This window comes from Schistocerca gregaria, chromosome 2 (assembly GCF_023897955.1).
Source record: "Schistocerca gregaria isolate iqSchGreg1 chromosome 2, iqSchGreg1.2, whole genome shotgun sequence".
NCBI classification, from domain to species: domain Eukaryota; kingdom Metazoa; phylum Arthropoda; class Insecta; order Orthoptera; family Acrididae; genus Schistocerca; species Schistocerca gregaria.
This window is the reverse complement of record NC_064921.1, coordinates 376020368-376039884: the sequence shown is the minus strand read 5'-3', so window position 1 is coordinate 376039884 and position 19517 is coordinate 376020368. Positions and strand designations below refer to the sequence as shown.

At 44.8% G+C, this 19517-nt stretch overlaps 1 protein-coding gene across 2 annotated transcripts in view; it reads left to right on the top strand.

The window, feature by feature from the left end:
- The window catches only part of LOC126320146 (uncharacterized), a 212544-nt gene that overhangs the window by 110673 nt on the left and 82354 nt on the right, over positions 1-19517 (top strand). For both annotated transcript variants that reach the window (XM_049993758.1, XM_049993757.1), the window contains exon 5: positions 13475-13808. In XM_049993758.1, coding sequence (XP_049849715.1) covers positions 13475-13808 — 334 coding nt within the window. The remainder of the gene's footprint in view (positions 1-13474; positions 13809-19517) is intronic.

Sequence of the window (19517 nt, the reverse complement as noted above, 5' to 3'; positions counted from 1 at the left end):
ACATCTACGTCTATACTAGACATATCACTGTGAAGCGCACGAAAGAAATGCATCCCCTTGTACATATGGAGAATGATTTCTTAAATGCCTCTGTGCGTGATGTAATTACACTAACCTTGTCTTCGTGATCCTTCTGCAAGCAGTAACATAGGCGGTCGTAATATATTCCTAAATACATCACATACAGTTGGTACTAGAAGCTTTTTAAGTAGGTTTTCGCGTGAACTTTCACCCTATCTTCAAACCTGTGACTTTCTGTGCTGACCTCCTTTGTGTTACTCGAGTCATCAGGCTGGTTTGATGTGACCCACCACGAATTGCTCCCGTTCGCCAGCCTTTTTCTTCTCTGAGCAGAAACTGCTACCTACGTCTCAATTATTTGTTGGATCTATTCCATCTCTGGTTTCCTCTACGGATTTACAGCCCCCACTAATACCATGGAAGTTATTTCCTGGTGTCTTAACAGATGTCCTAGCATCCTGCTCCTCCTCCTTGTCAAATATATCCTTTCCTTGCCGATTATGAGGAGAAATACCCCATTCCTTAACCTATCAGTCGACTTTACTTTCAACATTCTACTGTAGCACCACAACAGAATGCTGTTCTTCAAACGTACATTCTCATAAATTTCTTCCTCAAATTAAGGCCTATGTTTGACACCAGTAGACTTCACTTGGACGGGAATTCTTTTTCTGCCAGTGCTAGTCTGCTTCTTATGTCCTTGCTCCATCCATCATAGGTTGTTTTGCTGCCTAGGTAGCAGAATTCGTTAATTTCATATTTTGTGATCACCAATCCTGATGTTTCTCGCTGTTCTCATTACATTAGTCTGTCTTCCATTTTCTGTCAATCCATCAGACTGTTCACTTCATTCAGTAGATCCCGTAATTCTACATTTTCACTGAGAATAGTCATCAAAAAATCTTAGTACTGATATCCTTTCACCTTTAATATTAATCCCACTTTTGTGAAGCTTCCTTTTATTAATGTCATTGTCTTTGATGTACACATTCAACAGTAGGGCGAAAGATTGCATCCCTTTCTTACATCCTTGCAGTTAGTTCTTGGTCTTCCAATCTTATTGTTTCCTCTTGGTTCTTGTACATATTGTATATTACCCGCCTTCCTCTATAGCTTACCCTCATTTGCCTTAGAATTTCAAACAACTTGCACCATTTTATATTGCCGAACGCTTTTATCAGATCCACAAATCCTATGAACGCGTCTTTATTTTTCTTAAGTCTTGCTTCCGTTATAAACTGCAATGGCAGCGCTACTTCTCCTGGTGCTCTTAACTTTCCCAAAGCCAAACTCGTAATTTTCTGTTCCATTCTTCTATATATTATCCTTGTCAGCAACTTGCATGCGTGAGCTCTTAATGTGATTGTGCGACAATTCACACACTTTTCAGTTCTTACTAGCTTCCGAATTGTGAGGATGATGATTTTCTGAAAGTCTGAAGGTATATCCCCAGTATCAAACATTCCACTCAACATAAATTTTTCTCCCAATGATTAGAAATTCCGATCGCATTTCCTTCTGCCTTAATGCATCTTAGGTCGCCCAAAGTTCTCTTAAATTCTAATGCTGGATCCCCTATCTCCTCTAAATCGACTTCCGTTTCTTCTATCACATCAGACAAATCTTCCCCCTCACAGAGGCCTTCAGTGCACTCTTTCTACCTATCCGCTCTCTATCCGGCAGTTAACAATGGAATTCCCGCTGCACTCTTAATGTTGCCGCCCTTGCTTGTAATTTCACTGAAGGTCGGTTGGACTTTCCTATATGCTGAGTCAGTCCTTCCGACAATCTTTTCTTTTTCGATTCCTTCACGTTTCTCATATATCCATTTCCCCTTGCTTCTTTGCACTTCCTATTATTTACTTCTTTCCTAAGTGATTCGCATTTCTGTATTCTTGAGTTTCGCTGAGTGTTTTTGTACTGTCTTCTTTCGTCGTTCAACTGAAATATTTCTTCTGTTACCCAATGTTTATTTGCAGTTACCTACCTTGTACCTATGTTTTTCTTTCTAACTTCTCTAATGGGCCTTTTAGAGCTGTATATTCCTTTTCGACTGAACTCCCTACTGAACTGTTAATCATCGTAATATCTATATCTTCGGAGAACTTAGTGTCTCTTCATTCCTTAGTCCTACTGTATATCCCACTTTTATACGCACTGTTTCTTCCTGACTAGCTTGCAGAACTTCATCCTAATATTCCTAATTACTGAATTGTGATCTGAGTTTATATCTATTACTGGGTACGCCTAACAATCTAATATGCGTTTTCGGAATATCTGCTGACCATGTAATCTAACTGAAATCTTCCCATATTTCCTGGGCGTTTCCAAGTATACCACCTCTTATTATTCTTGAATAGAGTACTCGCTATTATTCGTTGAAATTTATTGCAGAGCTCAGTCTTCCTCCTCTCATACCTGCTACCAAGCCCACATTCCCCTGCAACTTTTTTCTTCTCCTTTCCCTATAAATGCATTCCAATCCTTAATTACTATTAGATTGTCTTTCTTGCTGTATTGAATTACCTGTTCTGTATCCTCGTATAATTTCTGTATCCCTTTATCTTAAAGTTGTGACATCGGCACACATACCTGAACTGTTGTCAGTGTTAGTTTGCTGTCAATCCTGATAACAACCCTACCACTGAACTGTTCCCCCGCCCCTCCCCCTCCCCCAGCGGGCTAGCCGTTCTTTGCTGGGCTCATGCTTGGCTACCACGGGGCCCCAGCCTATGCAGCATTTTTTCCTTCCGTGCTGCATATCTATCCTCTTGCTATTCTTTTTCCCCTCCATTGGGGAACATGTCTGGGATGTTATTGGGAATGCTCTGCATTTTCTGTCGCTGATGTAAGAACAATCTCACATTTGTTCTTCTCTCTTTTTCTTTCTTTGTTTCCCTTCTCCTCTCATTCCCCCATTTCAGGGTTTGAGGTTCCTCTTTTTCCTCTACCTCCCTGTGCACTCCTGAAGGCGCCCCCCCCCCTCCCCCCACGCGTCTGACACGTAATAAGTGGCTGGGTAACGCATAATTCCTAGCCCTGGGTCGACAGGTAGAGTTCACACGTATCCCCTTGTACAGGCCAGGCCCAGGGAGAGGTGATTGCCTGAGCTGCAACCTTCCCAAATTGGTCCCTCCGTCAGGTGTTCGAGAGGTGTGAACAATCACCTAAGGCGGATGCACCCCCTTGTGAAGGGAGCCCCAAGTTGGAAGGAGTGCGCCATCAAAGATGCTGGCAATCATGGGGACTTTCTCCCAAAGAGTCAATCAACTTCCCAATCAACATCTACGAAACATAAACGTAATGAGGCTAATATTCAGAGACCCTTCCTGCTGCACAATGGTTCCTTGTGGTCTCACGTACTGAAGACGGCCAGTCCTTCACCACGGTAAATCCGTTTATTATTCAGAAAGGTGTTGATGCAATTGCTGGCCATGTGAAATCCTGATCTCATTTACAGAATGGCACTATGATTTTGGAGACTACTTCTGATTCTAAACCACAACAACTGCTTGCTGCCTCGCTTCTCTACGGTTATCCTTTTCATGTCGAGGCCCATACAACTTTGAATTCGTCCCATGGTGGTAATTTACACCAGGATGCTCGACGTTGTACCTGAAGCCAAAATTCAATCTTACCTTCTGATCAGTGTGTTATTGCCGCCATCGTGTAATGAAGGCAGATTCCTCCTGCCACCCACACTCTTTTTCTCGCCATTGATAGTGGTGCTTCTGTCCAAGAACAAAGCAGGCAATGAAATTATCAATGTCTGGCAGTACATTCTGAACCCGATTCACTGCTACCAGAGTCATAGTTTGTCACACTGGAACATCTTGTCGTCACCCAGCCAAGTGTCACCTGTGGTAAGGATGTGCAAGAGGGCGATTGTCCGCCATTTCCTCCCCACTGTATCAACTGCAATGGCCGCCAAGCCACCGCCTCTCGGGATAGTCCCATGTATCTGGATGAGCGGGCTGTCAGAGAGATCTGGGTAAGGGAAAAAGTGCCTTACCCAGTCGCTCACAAGTTACTGGCTAGACGCAAACGCTGTGTTCTCACATCTGGCACCTATAGTTCTGTTCTTGTTACCCCTCGCTCCATGAACATGACCAGACAGACTTGTGACCTCTAATTCAGTTCTGAAGTTGTGAAATCGCCCACTGTCAAGGTAGCACTGCAATCCCCTCGTCCAGTTGTGCAACAAGCCCTCAGACTCTCGCCTCAAGGGGCGAAGCGACCAGCTACACAACCGTGAAGACCTCCTGTCCCTCCAGCCAAACAAACTGAGCCTTCCTCTAACTGGAAAGGCTCGAAGAAGTCCATCAAAAGCAAACGGTCTTCTCCTTCATCAAGTAGAAGATCCTCTTAGTGTCGCCACTTGATACCAAAGTCCAGCCGGCCTACAGGTCGCTGATGCGTAACACCAACCGATTTTCAGTGTTGGACTCCACAACCCGCCTGCACAAGCAAGCCAATGCTTTGTGGTCCACGTGGAGCAGGATCCTCTTGCTTCTGTGCCCTGTAGTAGCAACTCTTCACTGGCTGTCACTCAGCAGCCATCGAGGTGACACCCCTACATCTCTTCATCATCATGAGTCTCCTCAAATAGAATGTTCGCGGCCTTTGGTCTCACAAAGTGGATTTACAGCTACTTTTAGCATCTTAGCGTCCCCTTTTACTCTGCCTTCAAGAAAAGCAATTGCATCCTCATGAGCGCTTTGAGCTTCCACATTTATTAACGATTCGTTTTGACCTTACCCCTGAGGTTGGCATTCCATCTCATGGGGACATCATGCTGCTTACATGGAATGACGTTCATAGTCAACCCCTCTCACTGATTACACATCTTCGAGCTGTTTTAGTTCGCCTTTTCCTTTCACACATGACTTTTTCTCCTCTGTACCATTTATGCCCATCCGTCATTCAATGTCACCAGGGCAGACATCCTTCAACTTGTTGGGCAGCTACCTACCCCATTTCTGCTACTTGGTGACTTTAATGCCCATCTTCTCCTTTCGGTTTCCCCCAGGATCTGACAGAGATGTGCCCTGTTGGTCGACCTTCTTAGCCAACTTAACCTCTTCTGCCTTAACACTATAGCACTCACTTTACTTTGTGACTCCTTGCATGCATATTCCCATTTGGACCTATCCTTGTGCACTGCCCAGCTTATCCATCGTCTTCAGTGGTCTGTTATTTCTGATAGCTACTCGAGCAACCATTTCCTATGTGCTATCCATTTGCTGACTCCGACCCCATCCACATGCACGCCCAAATTGCAGCTCGCTAAGTATGACTGGCAGGTTTGCTCCTTCCTGGCGACCCAGTTTTGGTGACCAGGCGGAATATCTCAAAAACGTTATCCTTACTGCTGCAGAACGTTCCATTCCTCGCACTTCCTCTTTACCATGCCATGTCCCAGACCCTTGGATTTCCTCCACTAGTTCTTTTAACAGTTCCACCCCTTCCTCTGTCGAGTGGGCCACCCACCAATGGCTCCCTGGGACCAAGATCCATTCCCCAATTTCCGGCCTAATGGTAGCAGACGATGTTATCGAGGTCACTGTTGGTATCTCCTACTTGGGCCGCAATTTTGGGGAAGTTTCGAGCTCTTCGCACTATCACCCTCCCTTTCTCCATCGGAAACGAACGGAGACGGCTCGGCTGATACCGTTCTCTTCTGAACTTGCGAGTGCTATAATGCCATCTTTACTGTGAGGAAGCCAGATCATGGTCTCAGTTCATTCAGATCTTCTGTCCCAGAGACAGAGGTCATCCACATTCAGATGTTGCAGCACGTTTCTCTTGCAGGCAAGCACTTTCTTCTTAACATGTATGACTACATCTCGGTAGATATCACATTTCCCGAACGCTCGCGAGAAGTAACCGTCATACCCATACCTAGGCCTGGTAAGGACAAAACCACCACCTAATTAAAGCCCCATTTCTCTCGCCAGCTTCGTTTGCAAGGTGACGGAACGTATGACTCATGCCCACCTGATGTGATGGCTCAAGTCTTGCAGTTTACAGACGAATGCACAGTGAGGATTTCGAGCGTGGAGTTGTGCAGTTGACCATCTCGTTACTTTGTCCATCCACGTCATGAATAGTTTTCTGCAGAAATCCCAGACAGCGGCCGTGTTTTTTCGTTTGGAGAAGACCTGCGACACATGCTGGAGAACTGGTATCCTCTGTACTCTTTACATGTGGGGCATCGGTGGCCGCCTGCCCTGTTTCCTTCAGGCATTTTGAAAAGACAGAGTTTTCAAGGTGCATGTGGGTTGTACCTTGTCAGATACGTCTATCCAGAAAAATGGTGAGCCTCAGGGATCCGTCCTGAGCGTCATACTCTTTGCTATCACCATTAACCCTGTAATGGCCTGTCTCCCATAGGGCTTCTTGGGCTCCCTTTTGTTGACACTTTAGCCATCTGCTGCAGCTCTCCATGGACCTGATTCACTGAGCAGCGTCATCAGCGGTGTTTTTATCGTCTTTACTCCTGGAGCATCGACAATGATTTCGCTTTTCCACTGACAAAACGCCCTGTATGATTTTCTGGCATCGGAATTGGTTTCTCCCACCATCTTTACATGTTGGGCTTTCTGCTCTTCCATTCGTTGAAAGTACGACATTTCTGGGGATCATGCTCGATAGGAATATCTCTTGCCCCCATGTATCCTACCTGGTAGCCCACTGTACCCAGTTCCTCAATGTCCTACGTGTACTCAGTAGTACTTTCTGGGGTGCCGATTGTACTTTCCCTCCTCCGTTTGTACTGGTCACTTGTCCGTTCGAAACTCTACTATGGGTGCCTCCTTTGTCTGCACGTCCATCCCTCTTACGCCTTTTCAACACTATCCACCATCCTGGCATCCATTTGGCCACAGGCGACTTTTACACTAGCCTGGTTGAGTCTTTATACTGAAGCTGCAGAACTACTACTGTCCTACCATCGTGACTATCTCCACAGCAGGTATGGCATGCTATTTGTCCACCATGCATGACCATCCATCCTATGCCCCTTCTTTGATCGCCAGTATGGGTTGCGTTCCTCTTCTCTGTTACCTCCTGGAGTCCACTTTCAGCACTTGCTACGACAGCTTAACTTCACACTGCCTGCAACTTTCCCAGTGGATGTGAACCCTTCACCACATTGGCTTTGTGAAGTGGCCCATATTAACCTTGGCCTTCATTCGATTCCTAAGGACACTGCTCCAGCCTCGATCTATCGCCTTCAGTTTCACGACCTTTGCATGGGACTTTGCGATATGCCTTTGTATACGCTGATGGTTCTCGGAGTGATCGTGGAGTCGCGTGTGCCTTTGTCACTGGCACCCGTGTCTTTCGATATCGGCTTCTGGCACACTGCTCAGTATGTACAGCCGAGCTCTTTGCCCTGTATCAGGCCACAGAGTACATCTGACGACACAGACTGTTCAACTGTATTCTCCACTCACTCACTCACTCACTCACTCACTCACTCACTCACTCACTCACTCACTCACTCACTCACTCACTCACTCACTCACTCACTCACTCACTCACTCACTCACTCACTCACTCACTCACTCACTCACTCACTCACTCACTCACTCACTCACTCACTCACCGCCCTTTGAAGTCTATGTGCACTGTACACCGCCCATCCCTTAGTGCAGCAGATCCAGGAAAACTATCATTTGCTCACTCTTGGTGGGGCCAGTGTGATGTTTCTGTGGGGTCCTGGTCATGTCGGTCTGCCAGGAAACGAGGCTGCTGACACTGCTGCCAAGGCTGCAGTCCTCATACCTCAGCGTGCGGATTCCTATATTACCTCCAATCTCTGTGTTGCTCTGTCAACTGGTGGTGTCCCTTTGGCATCGCCAATGGTCCTCGCATCATGGGAATAATCTCCGGCTCATTAAGCCTCTTCCAGTGACTTGGACGACCTCCTTCCGACTCACCCGCCCGAGGGAGGTCATTTTAACTAGGACGCGTATTGGGCACCGCCTTTTTAGCCATCGTCATTTGGTAAGTGGCGCTACCCAAGTTTTAACTGTCCGCCACTTCCTGATGGTGTGCCCATTTTTTAGCTGTTTACGTTCCTGCTTAGGTTTGCCGTCTGAGTTATCTGCCGTTTGAGCAAATGACGCACAGGCTGTCGACCGCGTTTTACTTTTTATCCGGCAAATCAGTTTGGCGAAGGCCATTTAATTTTTAGTTTTGGACCCTTTTTCCACTTGACTGTTTCTAGCTGTCTTCTATTAATTTAATTATAACTGATGTTTAGTGGTTTTTTAACTCTTCTGTCTTTGTGTTCTATTGTTTTGATATGGGGGCATATGACCCCAGTTGTTTCCTGCGCCCTAAAGCAAAACGATACCAAGAAACTGAAATGTTCATAGTAACTCAGTGTTACTCCTATTCCCTTTATACCATATTCTGATGCTATTGCTATTACTGTCTGGCCCGGAATCCTTGTCTTCTTTCCGTTTCACTTCTAGATTGAGGCTTAGCATTTTATTTTCCAGAGTTTCTAGTTTCTCTACTACGTTCAGACTTCTGACATTCACACTCCGAATCATGGAATGTTACACCTTCGCTAGTTATCCAATCCTTTTCTCATGGTCACTGCGCCCCCCCCCCCCCCCCGCAATTGGCCAATTGGCAGTCTCTCCCCCCCCCCCCCTCTCGGAAATCCGAAAGGGAGACTAGTCTGCAATCTTCCACCAGTCGAGAGGTTTTCATGACACTTCAAATTAAAGGCCACATGTCCTGTGGATATGTATGGCGTGTCTATAATGCATTGGTTTCCATCTTCTCCTTCATCCTCGTGTTGGTTATTGCTGATTCTTCCGCCTTTTGGGAGCAGTTGTCCACCCCAAGGACAAGCGTGCTCTGAACCTCTGTCCTCTCCTTCATCCTCTTTGACAAGGCCGTTAGCAGTGTGAGAGTGACTTCTTTTTCTGGAATACTTCGTGAGCCATTGCTGAATTTTATTCAGAATTTAAGAAGTGGCGGGGTTCGAACCCAGGATCCAGAACGTTTTTATTACTAGTCAAAGGCGATATCCCTACCTTTCTTTGTATATAAACAATATTCGCTGTTAGAATTACATTAATACTCATATACGGGACCTTGTAGTTGGCAACAATGTGGCGCAGGTACAGGAAGTCACAGCATATCTAGTCATGTAACTTTCGATGTCTCTGGTTCGAACCTTCCACTCTACGGAGAACAAGGGAGCCACCACGATATGTTCTTGGGAAAATGCTGCAGATTGTTTCGTTGAAACTTTGCGAGCAAGGCTGGTATTCTCAATCTTCTGTTAGTCTCTGGAATGAAGAAAGTATGACACCAGAGTCCAGATGACAGGTACTGTTTGTTCCTAAGTGCGTCACAGTTTGCAGTTGGTTACATCCTGTTCCCTCTATGGCTGCCGTAATAGCCTCTGAGGCCCCAATGCATACACTCTGTGTGTTCTTCCCATCACCTTCTGCCATTTCCCTAAAGGGTGCCATTATTCTCCTATGTCCGACGATTAACAGACTCAACTGTTTAGGTTTGACATGGCAGCACGCTTCCCAAGATGTGCAGTCAGACTCACTGGCTCAGTTTCGGTTTCAGTGGGAGACAGCACTTCGAACTTGCTGGTTATGGAGAAGAGTTTAACATCCCAGTTCCTCTTGGTATCTGTCTCCCCATTTACCATAGACATGCCACTCAGTCAAGTGGACAAATAGTGATACATGCTTTATTTCCTGCAGGAGACAGTATCCACAGGAGATGACAGTACTTCAGAGACGTTTGGTACCTCTAATGCATAAATATCGGTAACACCACACCCATTCACAGTGGCATCCAATTGTTAGACAATTGTCAGGGCGATTTCCAGTTGCTCACGAACATTAACTACTCATTCCATACTTGATGACAGCACACACAATGGTGTTCCACTACGTCTGGAGCTATGTTTTACAGAACAATAATCAAGTAACTTATGTGGTGCAGTTGTTGTTGTTGTTGTTGTGGTCTTTAGTCCTGAGACTGGATTGATGCAGCTCTCCATGCTACTCTATCCTGTGCAAGCTTCATCTCCCAGTACTTACTGCAACCTACGTCCTTCTGAATGTGCTTAGTGTATTCATCTCTTCGTCTCCCTCTATGAATTTTACCCTCCACACTGCCCTCCAATGGTCAATTTGTGATCCCTTGATGCCTCAGAACATGTCCTACCAACCGATCCCTTCTTCTAGTCAAGTTGTGCCACAAACTCCTCTTTTCCCCAATTCTATTCAATACCTCCTCATTAATTATGTGATCTATCCACCTTATCTTCAGTATTCTTCTGTAGCACCACATTTCGAAAGCTTCTATTCTCTTCTTGTCTAAACTAGTTATCGTCCATGTTTCACTTCCATACATGGCTACCATCCATAAAAATACTTCCAGAAACGACTTCCTGACACCTTAATGTATACTCGATGTTAACACATTCCTATTCTTCAGAAATGCTTTTCTTGCCATTGCCAGTCTACATTTTATACCCTCTCTACTTCGACCATCATCAGTTATTTTGCTCCCCAAATAGCAAAACTCCTTTACTTCTTTGTGTCCCATTTCCTAATCTAATTCCCTCAGCATTACCTGGTGCAGTATTTTACAGAATAGTAAACAAGTGTGTGTTAAGCTCCCTGATTGTTTTTCGATTTATGGGTGTGACATGCTACAAATATTACCAGTCGCCTTTAGGAACGGAAGTGATTTGCAGCCCAAAAGTGATTCTTAATACTTCCTAAATACGTTTTTTAGGTTATAGTCGGTAATAGTATTGTTTTCGTAGCATGTATATATGAGCAAACTACTCATCGAACTTGGTGACCGAGCCACATACCTCAGCAAGGATACCGTGCAATGTTTCAGAATATTTGACGAGGGCAATTATTGACTGGGACGTTTTGTATGCTCGACATACACCATTTAATATCAGCCAGTATGAAGACCCCTGAATCGGGCCAGACGCGCCATTAGTAGATAAATAATTAAAACCCTGTAATCAACACTTTTTTTCTTCATCACATATTACTGGTTGCTGTACCACCCCTTCTATGAGTTGGAAAAATTTGTATGTACAGTTTTATGTTATGCACATCTCATATGTCAAATAAGTGCAAACACAATGTAGTTTCCACATAAATCGATTTGAAAATCGACCTTCAGCATGCATCATAGTTCAAAAGTGGAAAACATGGGAAACGTTACCAGCGCGAAATTTTTGAGAGCAGGAAAACAATTAACTGGGAGAATGGGGTTTACGGCGGAACCGACAGAAAATGGCATAAATGGCTGAAACGTAAAGTATATTATTAACTTTTTTATAACTTTGACTACGAACTAAATATTGCACTGTAGAAACGAGTAGGATAAAACGAGTAGATAAGAGTATCTTTATCCTTTATAAATAACATGAATGGGTAAAATATTTCGCCCTTGCGACATGAGAACCTGTGGGCGCACCCACTCCATCACTTAATTAACTATTCCTTGATACCTCGGAACGTGTCCTACCAATCTACTTCCGCTGTTCTTGTCCCTAGGTTTCTCGGAAAACATGAATATCAACGAGACATTAAACAATTACCTTCGTTTTATTCATTGCTCCATGTACTATGACACTAGACATTCATCAAATAAAATGTTTAAAATTACGATCGTTTTTTAAAAAGTGTTTAATTACAATTGAATGCACGGGTTTTGAGCTTACCTTTCTGATGAAAGTGTAGCGCCACTGTTGGACGTCCTTTCTTCAGGTTTTCATACCGTTCTGTTTCACACATCCTTCAGAATGACGGCTACTGCAAGGAAGCAATGATGTCCTCACTCCAAAGCGTTACATCAGTACTTGTACAAGAAAGGGCTTAATCCATATTCACTGCAGGACACCTATTGCCCATGGGACAACTAACGTAATTTAAACGTAGAGCCGGCACTACAGCTACTAGACTCGTATGCCACAGAAGCGCAGCACTCCCTCTTTGTTTTCAGTAGTGATGTCATGGTTACGACGGCAACTGAGCGTGTACCCGGCATGTACCTAGCCTCCTCGTCATTTACCGAGCGAGGTGGCGCATGGGTTAACACACTGGACTCGCATTCGGGAGGACGATGGTTCAATCCCACGTCCGCCCATCCTGATGTACGTTTTCCGTGATTTCCCGCGATCACTAGAGGCAAATGCCGGGATGGTTCCTTTGAAAGGGCAGGGCCGATTTCCTTCCCCATCCTTCCCTAATCCGAGCATGTGCTCAGTCTCTAATGACCTCGTTGTCGACGGGACGTTAAACACTAATCTCCTCCTCCTTCTCGTCATTTGCTCCGCTCTTCCGTCGACCGAGGGTACGGTCAACAGATTTCCAAAATCAAAATATGGGACCCAAATCAGAAGCTGGAATGAATCGACATTTTGTGGAAACTTTTGTTGACACTTCATCTAGACTCGTGGTTAAAATACTTGGTATGTGCTACAAACACATTGGTCATCGTAGCATTACCTTAAAATTTGCACTGAAAAAGTTATCAAATACCTTGCATCACTAATCGAGTAATTAGTTTGTCACAGACTAAAGAAAGATACACAACCATGCCTTTAATTAGGGTGGAAAATTATTATTTGCGTAGGTTACATATTTTCAGTCTCAGTTGAAGTTTCGTCGTGGGTTGTTTCTGAAAAATCTTTTCTGTTGTATTTTGCAGGAGAATGTATGCCATTCATGAGTCTAATATTTTGTAACTGAGTTTTATAAAAATCAACACATGAAGTATCTCGAAGATTAGTCTTAATTGTAACTGTTTCCTTAATGGCTTGAACATTAGACCTCTTCTTTTCATCAATTCAAGAACCTTTTATGATCGAAAACCCACGTTCTGCAGTAGCATTAGTGACAGACCTCGTTCAGTTTGGTTTAATTCTTTGGGTGTGACCACATTTGCTCTTCATTTGGTTAGATTATGCTACACTTTATCCAGATACACGCTATTTCAAAATATACTGAACGATTGATGAAAAACGGAGCACTATACGTCCCGTAGGTATTTTGTCGGGACAACGGGACACTTAATCTAAACAAGGGACGTTCTTGTAAAATATGCGACGTCTGGTTACCCTAGCGTAGGATTAAGTTTAAGCTTTCGCAGTTTGACTTGTTTCTAGTGCTGGCGGTTTAGAAAGGATAAAATCAGCTGACGCCGTTTGCGCCCATTGACAAACGAGCATAAAGGTTCATTGTAAAAATAATTATTCCTACACCACTACCCGTGCTGCACAGAAAAGTGAAGCGGCCCGGCCTCCCTTGCTGCCACTGCGCAACGTCTACTTCGCTAAAGACTAAAAGTAGGATGGGTTTGGAGTTTATCAAATGCCTGCATAGGTAGCAAGTGGAACGAAATGTCTGATGCGCCGACTGTGGTATTACAGAGGAGGCAGAGCCACGGGACGAGAGCGCGCGATCGTTCCTGCGCCGGAACGGCACGGGCTCCCTCGTCCTGAAGCAGCTGCGGCCTGGCCTGCTGCAGCAGACCGTGGCGGCCATGAACAGCCCTGTGGCGGCAGCGGGGATGTCGCAGCTAGCGGTGCAGGACCAGCGCGTCGGCCGCGAGATGGACGTGGGGAACCCCCTGGACGCAGTCCTGGCTGCTACTTCCCAGCCGCAGCCACAGAGGCAGCACCGCGCAGACACCACAGACGCCATCCTCAGCACGCTCACCGCGCTGGCAGAAGACGTCCACTGGATACGGGTGCAGCTCGCTAGGTTAGTTATCTGCCATTCACGTCTCCCTCCTTTCTCCTCACAATTACATGACCTTTAACAACACGAGTTTACTACGACACTCTACTGGACTGTGTGTTGAAATTATTAATCTTACCTAGGTCATATTTTGAACAACCACTTTTAAAGCAGTCTCCTTGGAAGCGAATACACCGATCCATGTATTTTACCGCTTTTGACATCTAAATACACTACTGACAATTAAAATTGCTACACCAAGAAGAAATGAAGATGATAAACGGGTATAAATTGGACAATATATTATACTAGAACTGACATGTGATTACATTTTCACGCAGTTTAGGTGCATAGATCCTGAGAAATCAGCACCCAGAACCAGCACCTCTGGCCGTAGTAACGGCCTTGATACGCCTGGGTATTGAGTCAAACAGAGCTTTGATGGCGTGTAGAGGTACACGATACCACAGTTCATCAAGAGTAGTGACTGGCGTATAGTGACGAGCCAGTTGCTCGGCCACCATTGACCAGACGTTTTCAGTTGGTGAGATCTGGAAAATGTTCTGGCCAGGGCAACAGTCGAACATTTTCTGTATCCAGAAAGGCCCATGCAGGACCTGCAACATGCGATCGTGCATTATCCTACTGAAATGTAGGGTTACGCAGGGATTGAATGAAGAGTAGAGCAACGGGTGGTAACACATCTGAAATGTAACGTCCACTGTTCAGAGTGCCGTCAATGCGAACACCACGTGACCGAGACCACTGGCACCCCATACCATCACGCCGGGTGATACGCCTATGTGGCGATGACGAATACACGCTTCCAATGTGCGTTCACGCGATGTCGCCAAATACGGATGCGACCATCATGATGCTGTAAACAGAACCTGGATGCATCCGAAAAAATGACATTTTGCCATTCGTGCACCCAGGTTCGTCGTTGAGTGCACCATCACAGGCGTTCTGTCTGTGATGCAGCGTCAAGAGTAACCGCAGCCATGGTCTCCGAGCTGATAGTCCATGCTGCTGGTAACGTCGTCGAACTGTTCGTGCAGATGGTTGTTGTCTTGCAAACGTCCCCATCTGTTGTCTCAGGGATCGAGACGTGGCTGCACGATCCGTTACAGCCATGCGGATAAGATGCCTGTCATCTCGACTGCTAGTGATACGAGGCCGTTGGCATCCAGCACGGCGTTCCGTATTACCCTCCTGAACCCACCGATTCCATATTCTGCTAACAGTCATTGGATCTCGACCAACGCGAGCAGCTATGTCGTGATACGATAAACCGCAATCACGATAGGCTACAATCTGACCTTTCTCGAAGTCGGAAACGTGATGGTACGCATTTCTCCTCCTTACACGAGACATCACAACAACGTTTCACCAGGCAACGCCGGTCAACTGGTGTTTGTGTATGAGAAATCGGTTGGAAAGTTTCCTCCTGTCAGCACGTTGTAGGTGTCGTCACCGGCGCCAACCTTGTGCGAATGCTCTGAAAAGCTGATCATTTGCATATCACAGAATCTTCTTCCTGTCGGTTAAATTTCGCGTCTGTAGCACGTCATCTTCGTGGTGTAGCAATTTTAGTGGCCAGTAGTGTATTTCAAATTGATTTTCATCTTTGGATGGAGGAAGTAGTCACATATAGCTTTTTGGTGAATAAATAGGATGACCAATATCTGATCATGGTTTTAAACGAGATGAACAACATCTGACAATTTTAGGAGAGGTTTAAAGGAGATTTAGTAGTTATAAATTTCAACTCTGTAACAAAATTGCATTTTCTTGGAGTGGGTGACAATGGAGTTACATACTGACGTAACAGGTCACACGGTAACTCCTAATATAGTGTCTACCTTCTTTTCCCAGCGTAGTGCACCGGCTCAGCATGGCACGAACTCAAGTCGTTGGAAGTCCCCTGCAGAAATATTAAACCGTGTTGCCTCTCGAGCCGTTCACAAATGTGCAGGAGCTGTCAGTGCATGGTTTTGTGTACGACCTTACTTCCATTATGTCCCATAAATGTTAGATGAGATTCACGTTGGGCGATAAGGGTGGCCAAGTCATTCGTTCGAGTTTTTTCAGAGCGTTCGTAAACCAATCGCGAGCAGTTGTGGCTCAGTGACGTGTTGCATTGTTGTCTGGGAATATGAAGTTCATGAATGGCTGCAAATGGTCTCCAAGTAGACGAACATAAGTTTCCACTGACTGGTCGGTTCAGTTGGACAGAGGTCCCAATCCATTCTACGTAAACACAGCTCATAACATTGTGCTGCCACCACTAGCTTGCACAGTGCCTTGACAACCTGGATACGTGGCTTCTTGGGATCTGCACTATACTCGAAACCTACCGTCGGCTCACCAACTGAAATCGGGACTCGTCTGACCAGGCCACGGTCTTCCAGTCCTCTAGCATCCAACCTATATGGTCAAGAGCCCAGGAGAGGCGCTGCAAACGATGTCGTGCTGTTAGCGAACGCACTAGCGTCTGTTGTCATATGTGATAAACCTTTTTGCATTTCTTTTATGTTTTAGTCTTCTTTAAAGGCAAAGAGAGAAGATGAAGCGGTAGCCCATCATATAACCTATGTCTACCGTCAGGTATTTTTGGTTTTCAGTTGTTAAAAAAGAGTTTTTCTGGTACCAGCAGGAGGAAGGAAGGATTCGTGCTCAGCTAGTGAACGAGTGAGAAGCACGCCATTTTTAGCGAGTAATTGTAGACCGCCATTTTGGGGTCGCTATCAATAAGTGAGGAGTATGTATCTTATATGTGCACTGTTTAGAAAAATACAGTATTGTTTTATTAACAGAAAGGTCGTGTGAGTTGTTATTTCAAATAGTACAATATATACAAGAACTGAAGCCCACCTGTGTACTTTGGAAAATTACGAAGATCCAATAAGCTTAATGGGAACACGGTCAAGTCTTCAAAGGTGAACACGGCGACCAAACGTAGCATTATAAAGAATGGTAAGCACAAATCTACAGCACAGAAAGAAACTACTTATCCCTGCAAAATAATATGAACTAATACGAACTTATTTCCAGGCATAGCTCAGCTTATTGTGCTTGTCATTCATGCCGAAAAATTCTCATTAATTCAATACACTTTTAAAAAACCACGCATTTCAACATTTTATTATCATCTATTCCGTTATTTTATTATATTATACATAGTCCATTAACGTCAAATTTCGCCGCACTGTCCTATCAGACACGTTAGTCGTACGTCCTACATTGATTTCTCCGGTTATTTCACAGAGTTTTCTTTGTTTGTTAGCACTGACAACTCTGTGCAAACTCTGCTGCTCTGTCATTAAGTGAAGGCCGTCGGCCACTGCGTTGTGGGTGATGAGAGATAATGCTTGAAATTTAGTATTCTCCGCCCGCTCTTGACACTGTGCATCTGGGAATACTGAATTTCCCAACGGTTTTCGAAATGGAGTGTCCTATGCATCTATCCCAAATTGCCATACCATGTTCAAAGTCTGTTAATTCTCATCGTGCGGCCATAATCACACCGGAAACCTTTTCACATGAATCATCTGAGTACGAACGGCAGCCCTGCCATTGCAGTAACCTTTCATACCTTATGTATGTTATACTATCGCCATCTGTATATATGCATATTGCTATTCCATAAATTCTGTCACTTCATGCAAGTATAAAAGAAACTGGCATACTTCGCTTGTTTAAACACGAATGTCTCCATTATTCACTTTCGTGAATGTTTGTTACTTCTGTGTGGTGTTTATACCGTAACTGCTGATAGGTGTAAGGCAACTGGATCTGTGGGTTGCCAGCACTGACAAACATGCAAACACTCCTCCTCTCACGAGCCCTCTAGACGGAAGGTATGTATCAGTGTTTCTACGCTCCTCTCATTCTTTTGAGCTAATCCACGACCTTTCCATAGAGACACGAACGAAAAAAGACTATGTCGAGAGTATATCGATTATTATACGAAAACTTTTCCAGATTGTCACCCTAGTAAAGCCAATGGGAAACAACTTATTTTGTTTTGGTCCATACTTCTTATGTGATGTAGACCGAACGTAATCGTGCACTGTCATGGAGTCGTTCGTACGACACTTCAGGACATTTTGTCATGTCCTCCCTCAAACGCCTTAGAACATCGCTATGTATGAGGGGTGATACGAAACTAAGGTTACAAAGCTGCAGTGAAACGTTAACATTTTATATCATACAACCAACACAGCCGCTGATAGTACATACAGTACGTATGTCCTTAAATGTTCACCCATGTTGTTGTGAATTGTCTCACCACCTCATCTGAAGCGAATCGTTGGCCTCATTAGTGAGAAAGAAGGTGAAAGTGGCTTGGAATGAGGTATGGGCTGGAGGGAGGGTGGTCTATGATGTCCCAATGAAACTGCTTCAGCAGCATGGTACTCTTCTTGGCTGCTTGAGACCGCGCATTGTCGTGAAGGAACATGATGCCCTCGGAGAGAATCCTGGCCGTTTTCTCCTGGTTGCTGCAAACAGTCGTGTCAAGGTTTTGTAGTATCGGTCAGCAGTCACTGTCTTTACTTTCTCCAAAAACTCCACAAGTAAGAACCCCACTCTTTCTAAAATATTATGGCCATGACCTTTCCAGCATGTGGTGTCCCATTAAACTGCTTTGTCTTTGGAGAGGGGTGGGAGGGGTTGTGCCACTTAATTGACAGCCACTTACTGTGCTGAGGGTGTAGTGGTGGATCCATGATTCAGCATCCATAATATTTCAGTGAAAAGTACTGCTCCGTTTCGTGGAGAACTGTAGCAAAAGTATCGGCTTTTCACCCATGCGCTTCTCCTTGTGTTGCTTGGTCAGATTTCATGGAACCCATGGGGAACAAAATTCTGCCGCGCAGTTTGAGGTGCCATGTCACGGATTGCGCGGAGGTTAGAGTCCTCCCTCGGGCAGGAGTGTGTTATTAGCATAAGTTATTTTAAGTAAAAGTGGTGTGTAAGTCTACGGACCGATGAGCTCAGCAGTTTAGTCCCTTAGGAATTCACACATATTTGAACAAACTTCTCCATGCTCCAGAATATTGTGAACAATGTGACGAATAGTTCTAAAGACGTTACGAATTCTCCCATCATAAGGCATAATGTAATCTTGATGTTGCCCTGAGCCAGATCCTCCACGTGAGCTGTGTTGAAACAAGTTGATGCTGTGCTGGGTCGGCCACTGCAATGCTCATCGGTGGCATTTTCTCTACTTGCTGCCAACTTTTGACAATATCCCGAGACAAGCTGATGAGACTATAGTGTGTCCATAGATCTCTATCAGCTGCCAGTGAATTTCAGCACTGGTTACGTGTTTCAATCACAGAAACCGAATAACTGAGCGAATTTTTTGACGAGACAGTTTTCCAAATAGGTCATCATTTGTGTTTATGTATAATTAGCGTTGTAGCTGTAAAGTGGCTGAAATGCTATAGTTACCAACCACTTGTAGCAAAATTACCGTACAATACTAATTTCTTTGTAACGGATGAAACTCAAAGAATATCGGCCCTGTAACCGTTATTTCTGATCGCTGTCCGTAACTCTGTGCCCTCCTGGCCATGAGGGGAAACTCCTTATGAACGTGCCCATCAACGTAAAGAATTATTATTCTTCACTTGTCCATTTTTGACTAAGGTGAAGGAGTCTTCCATTGTGACTGTTGCTGTTTATTCATAGCCATAAAAAACTGACGTCACCAATTACGTCATTTGA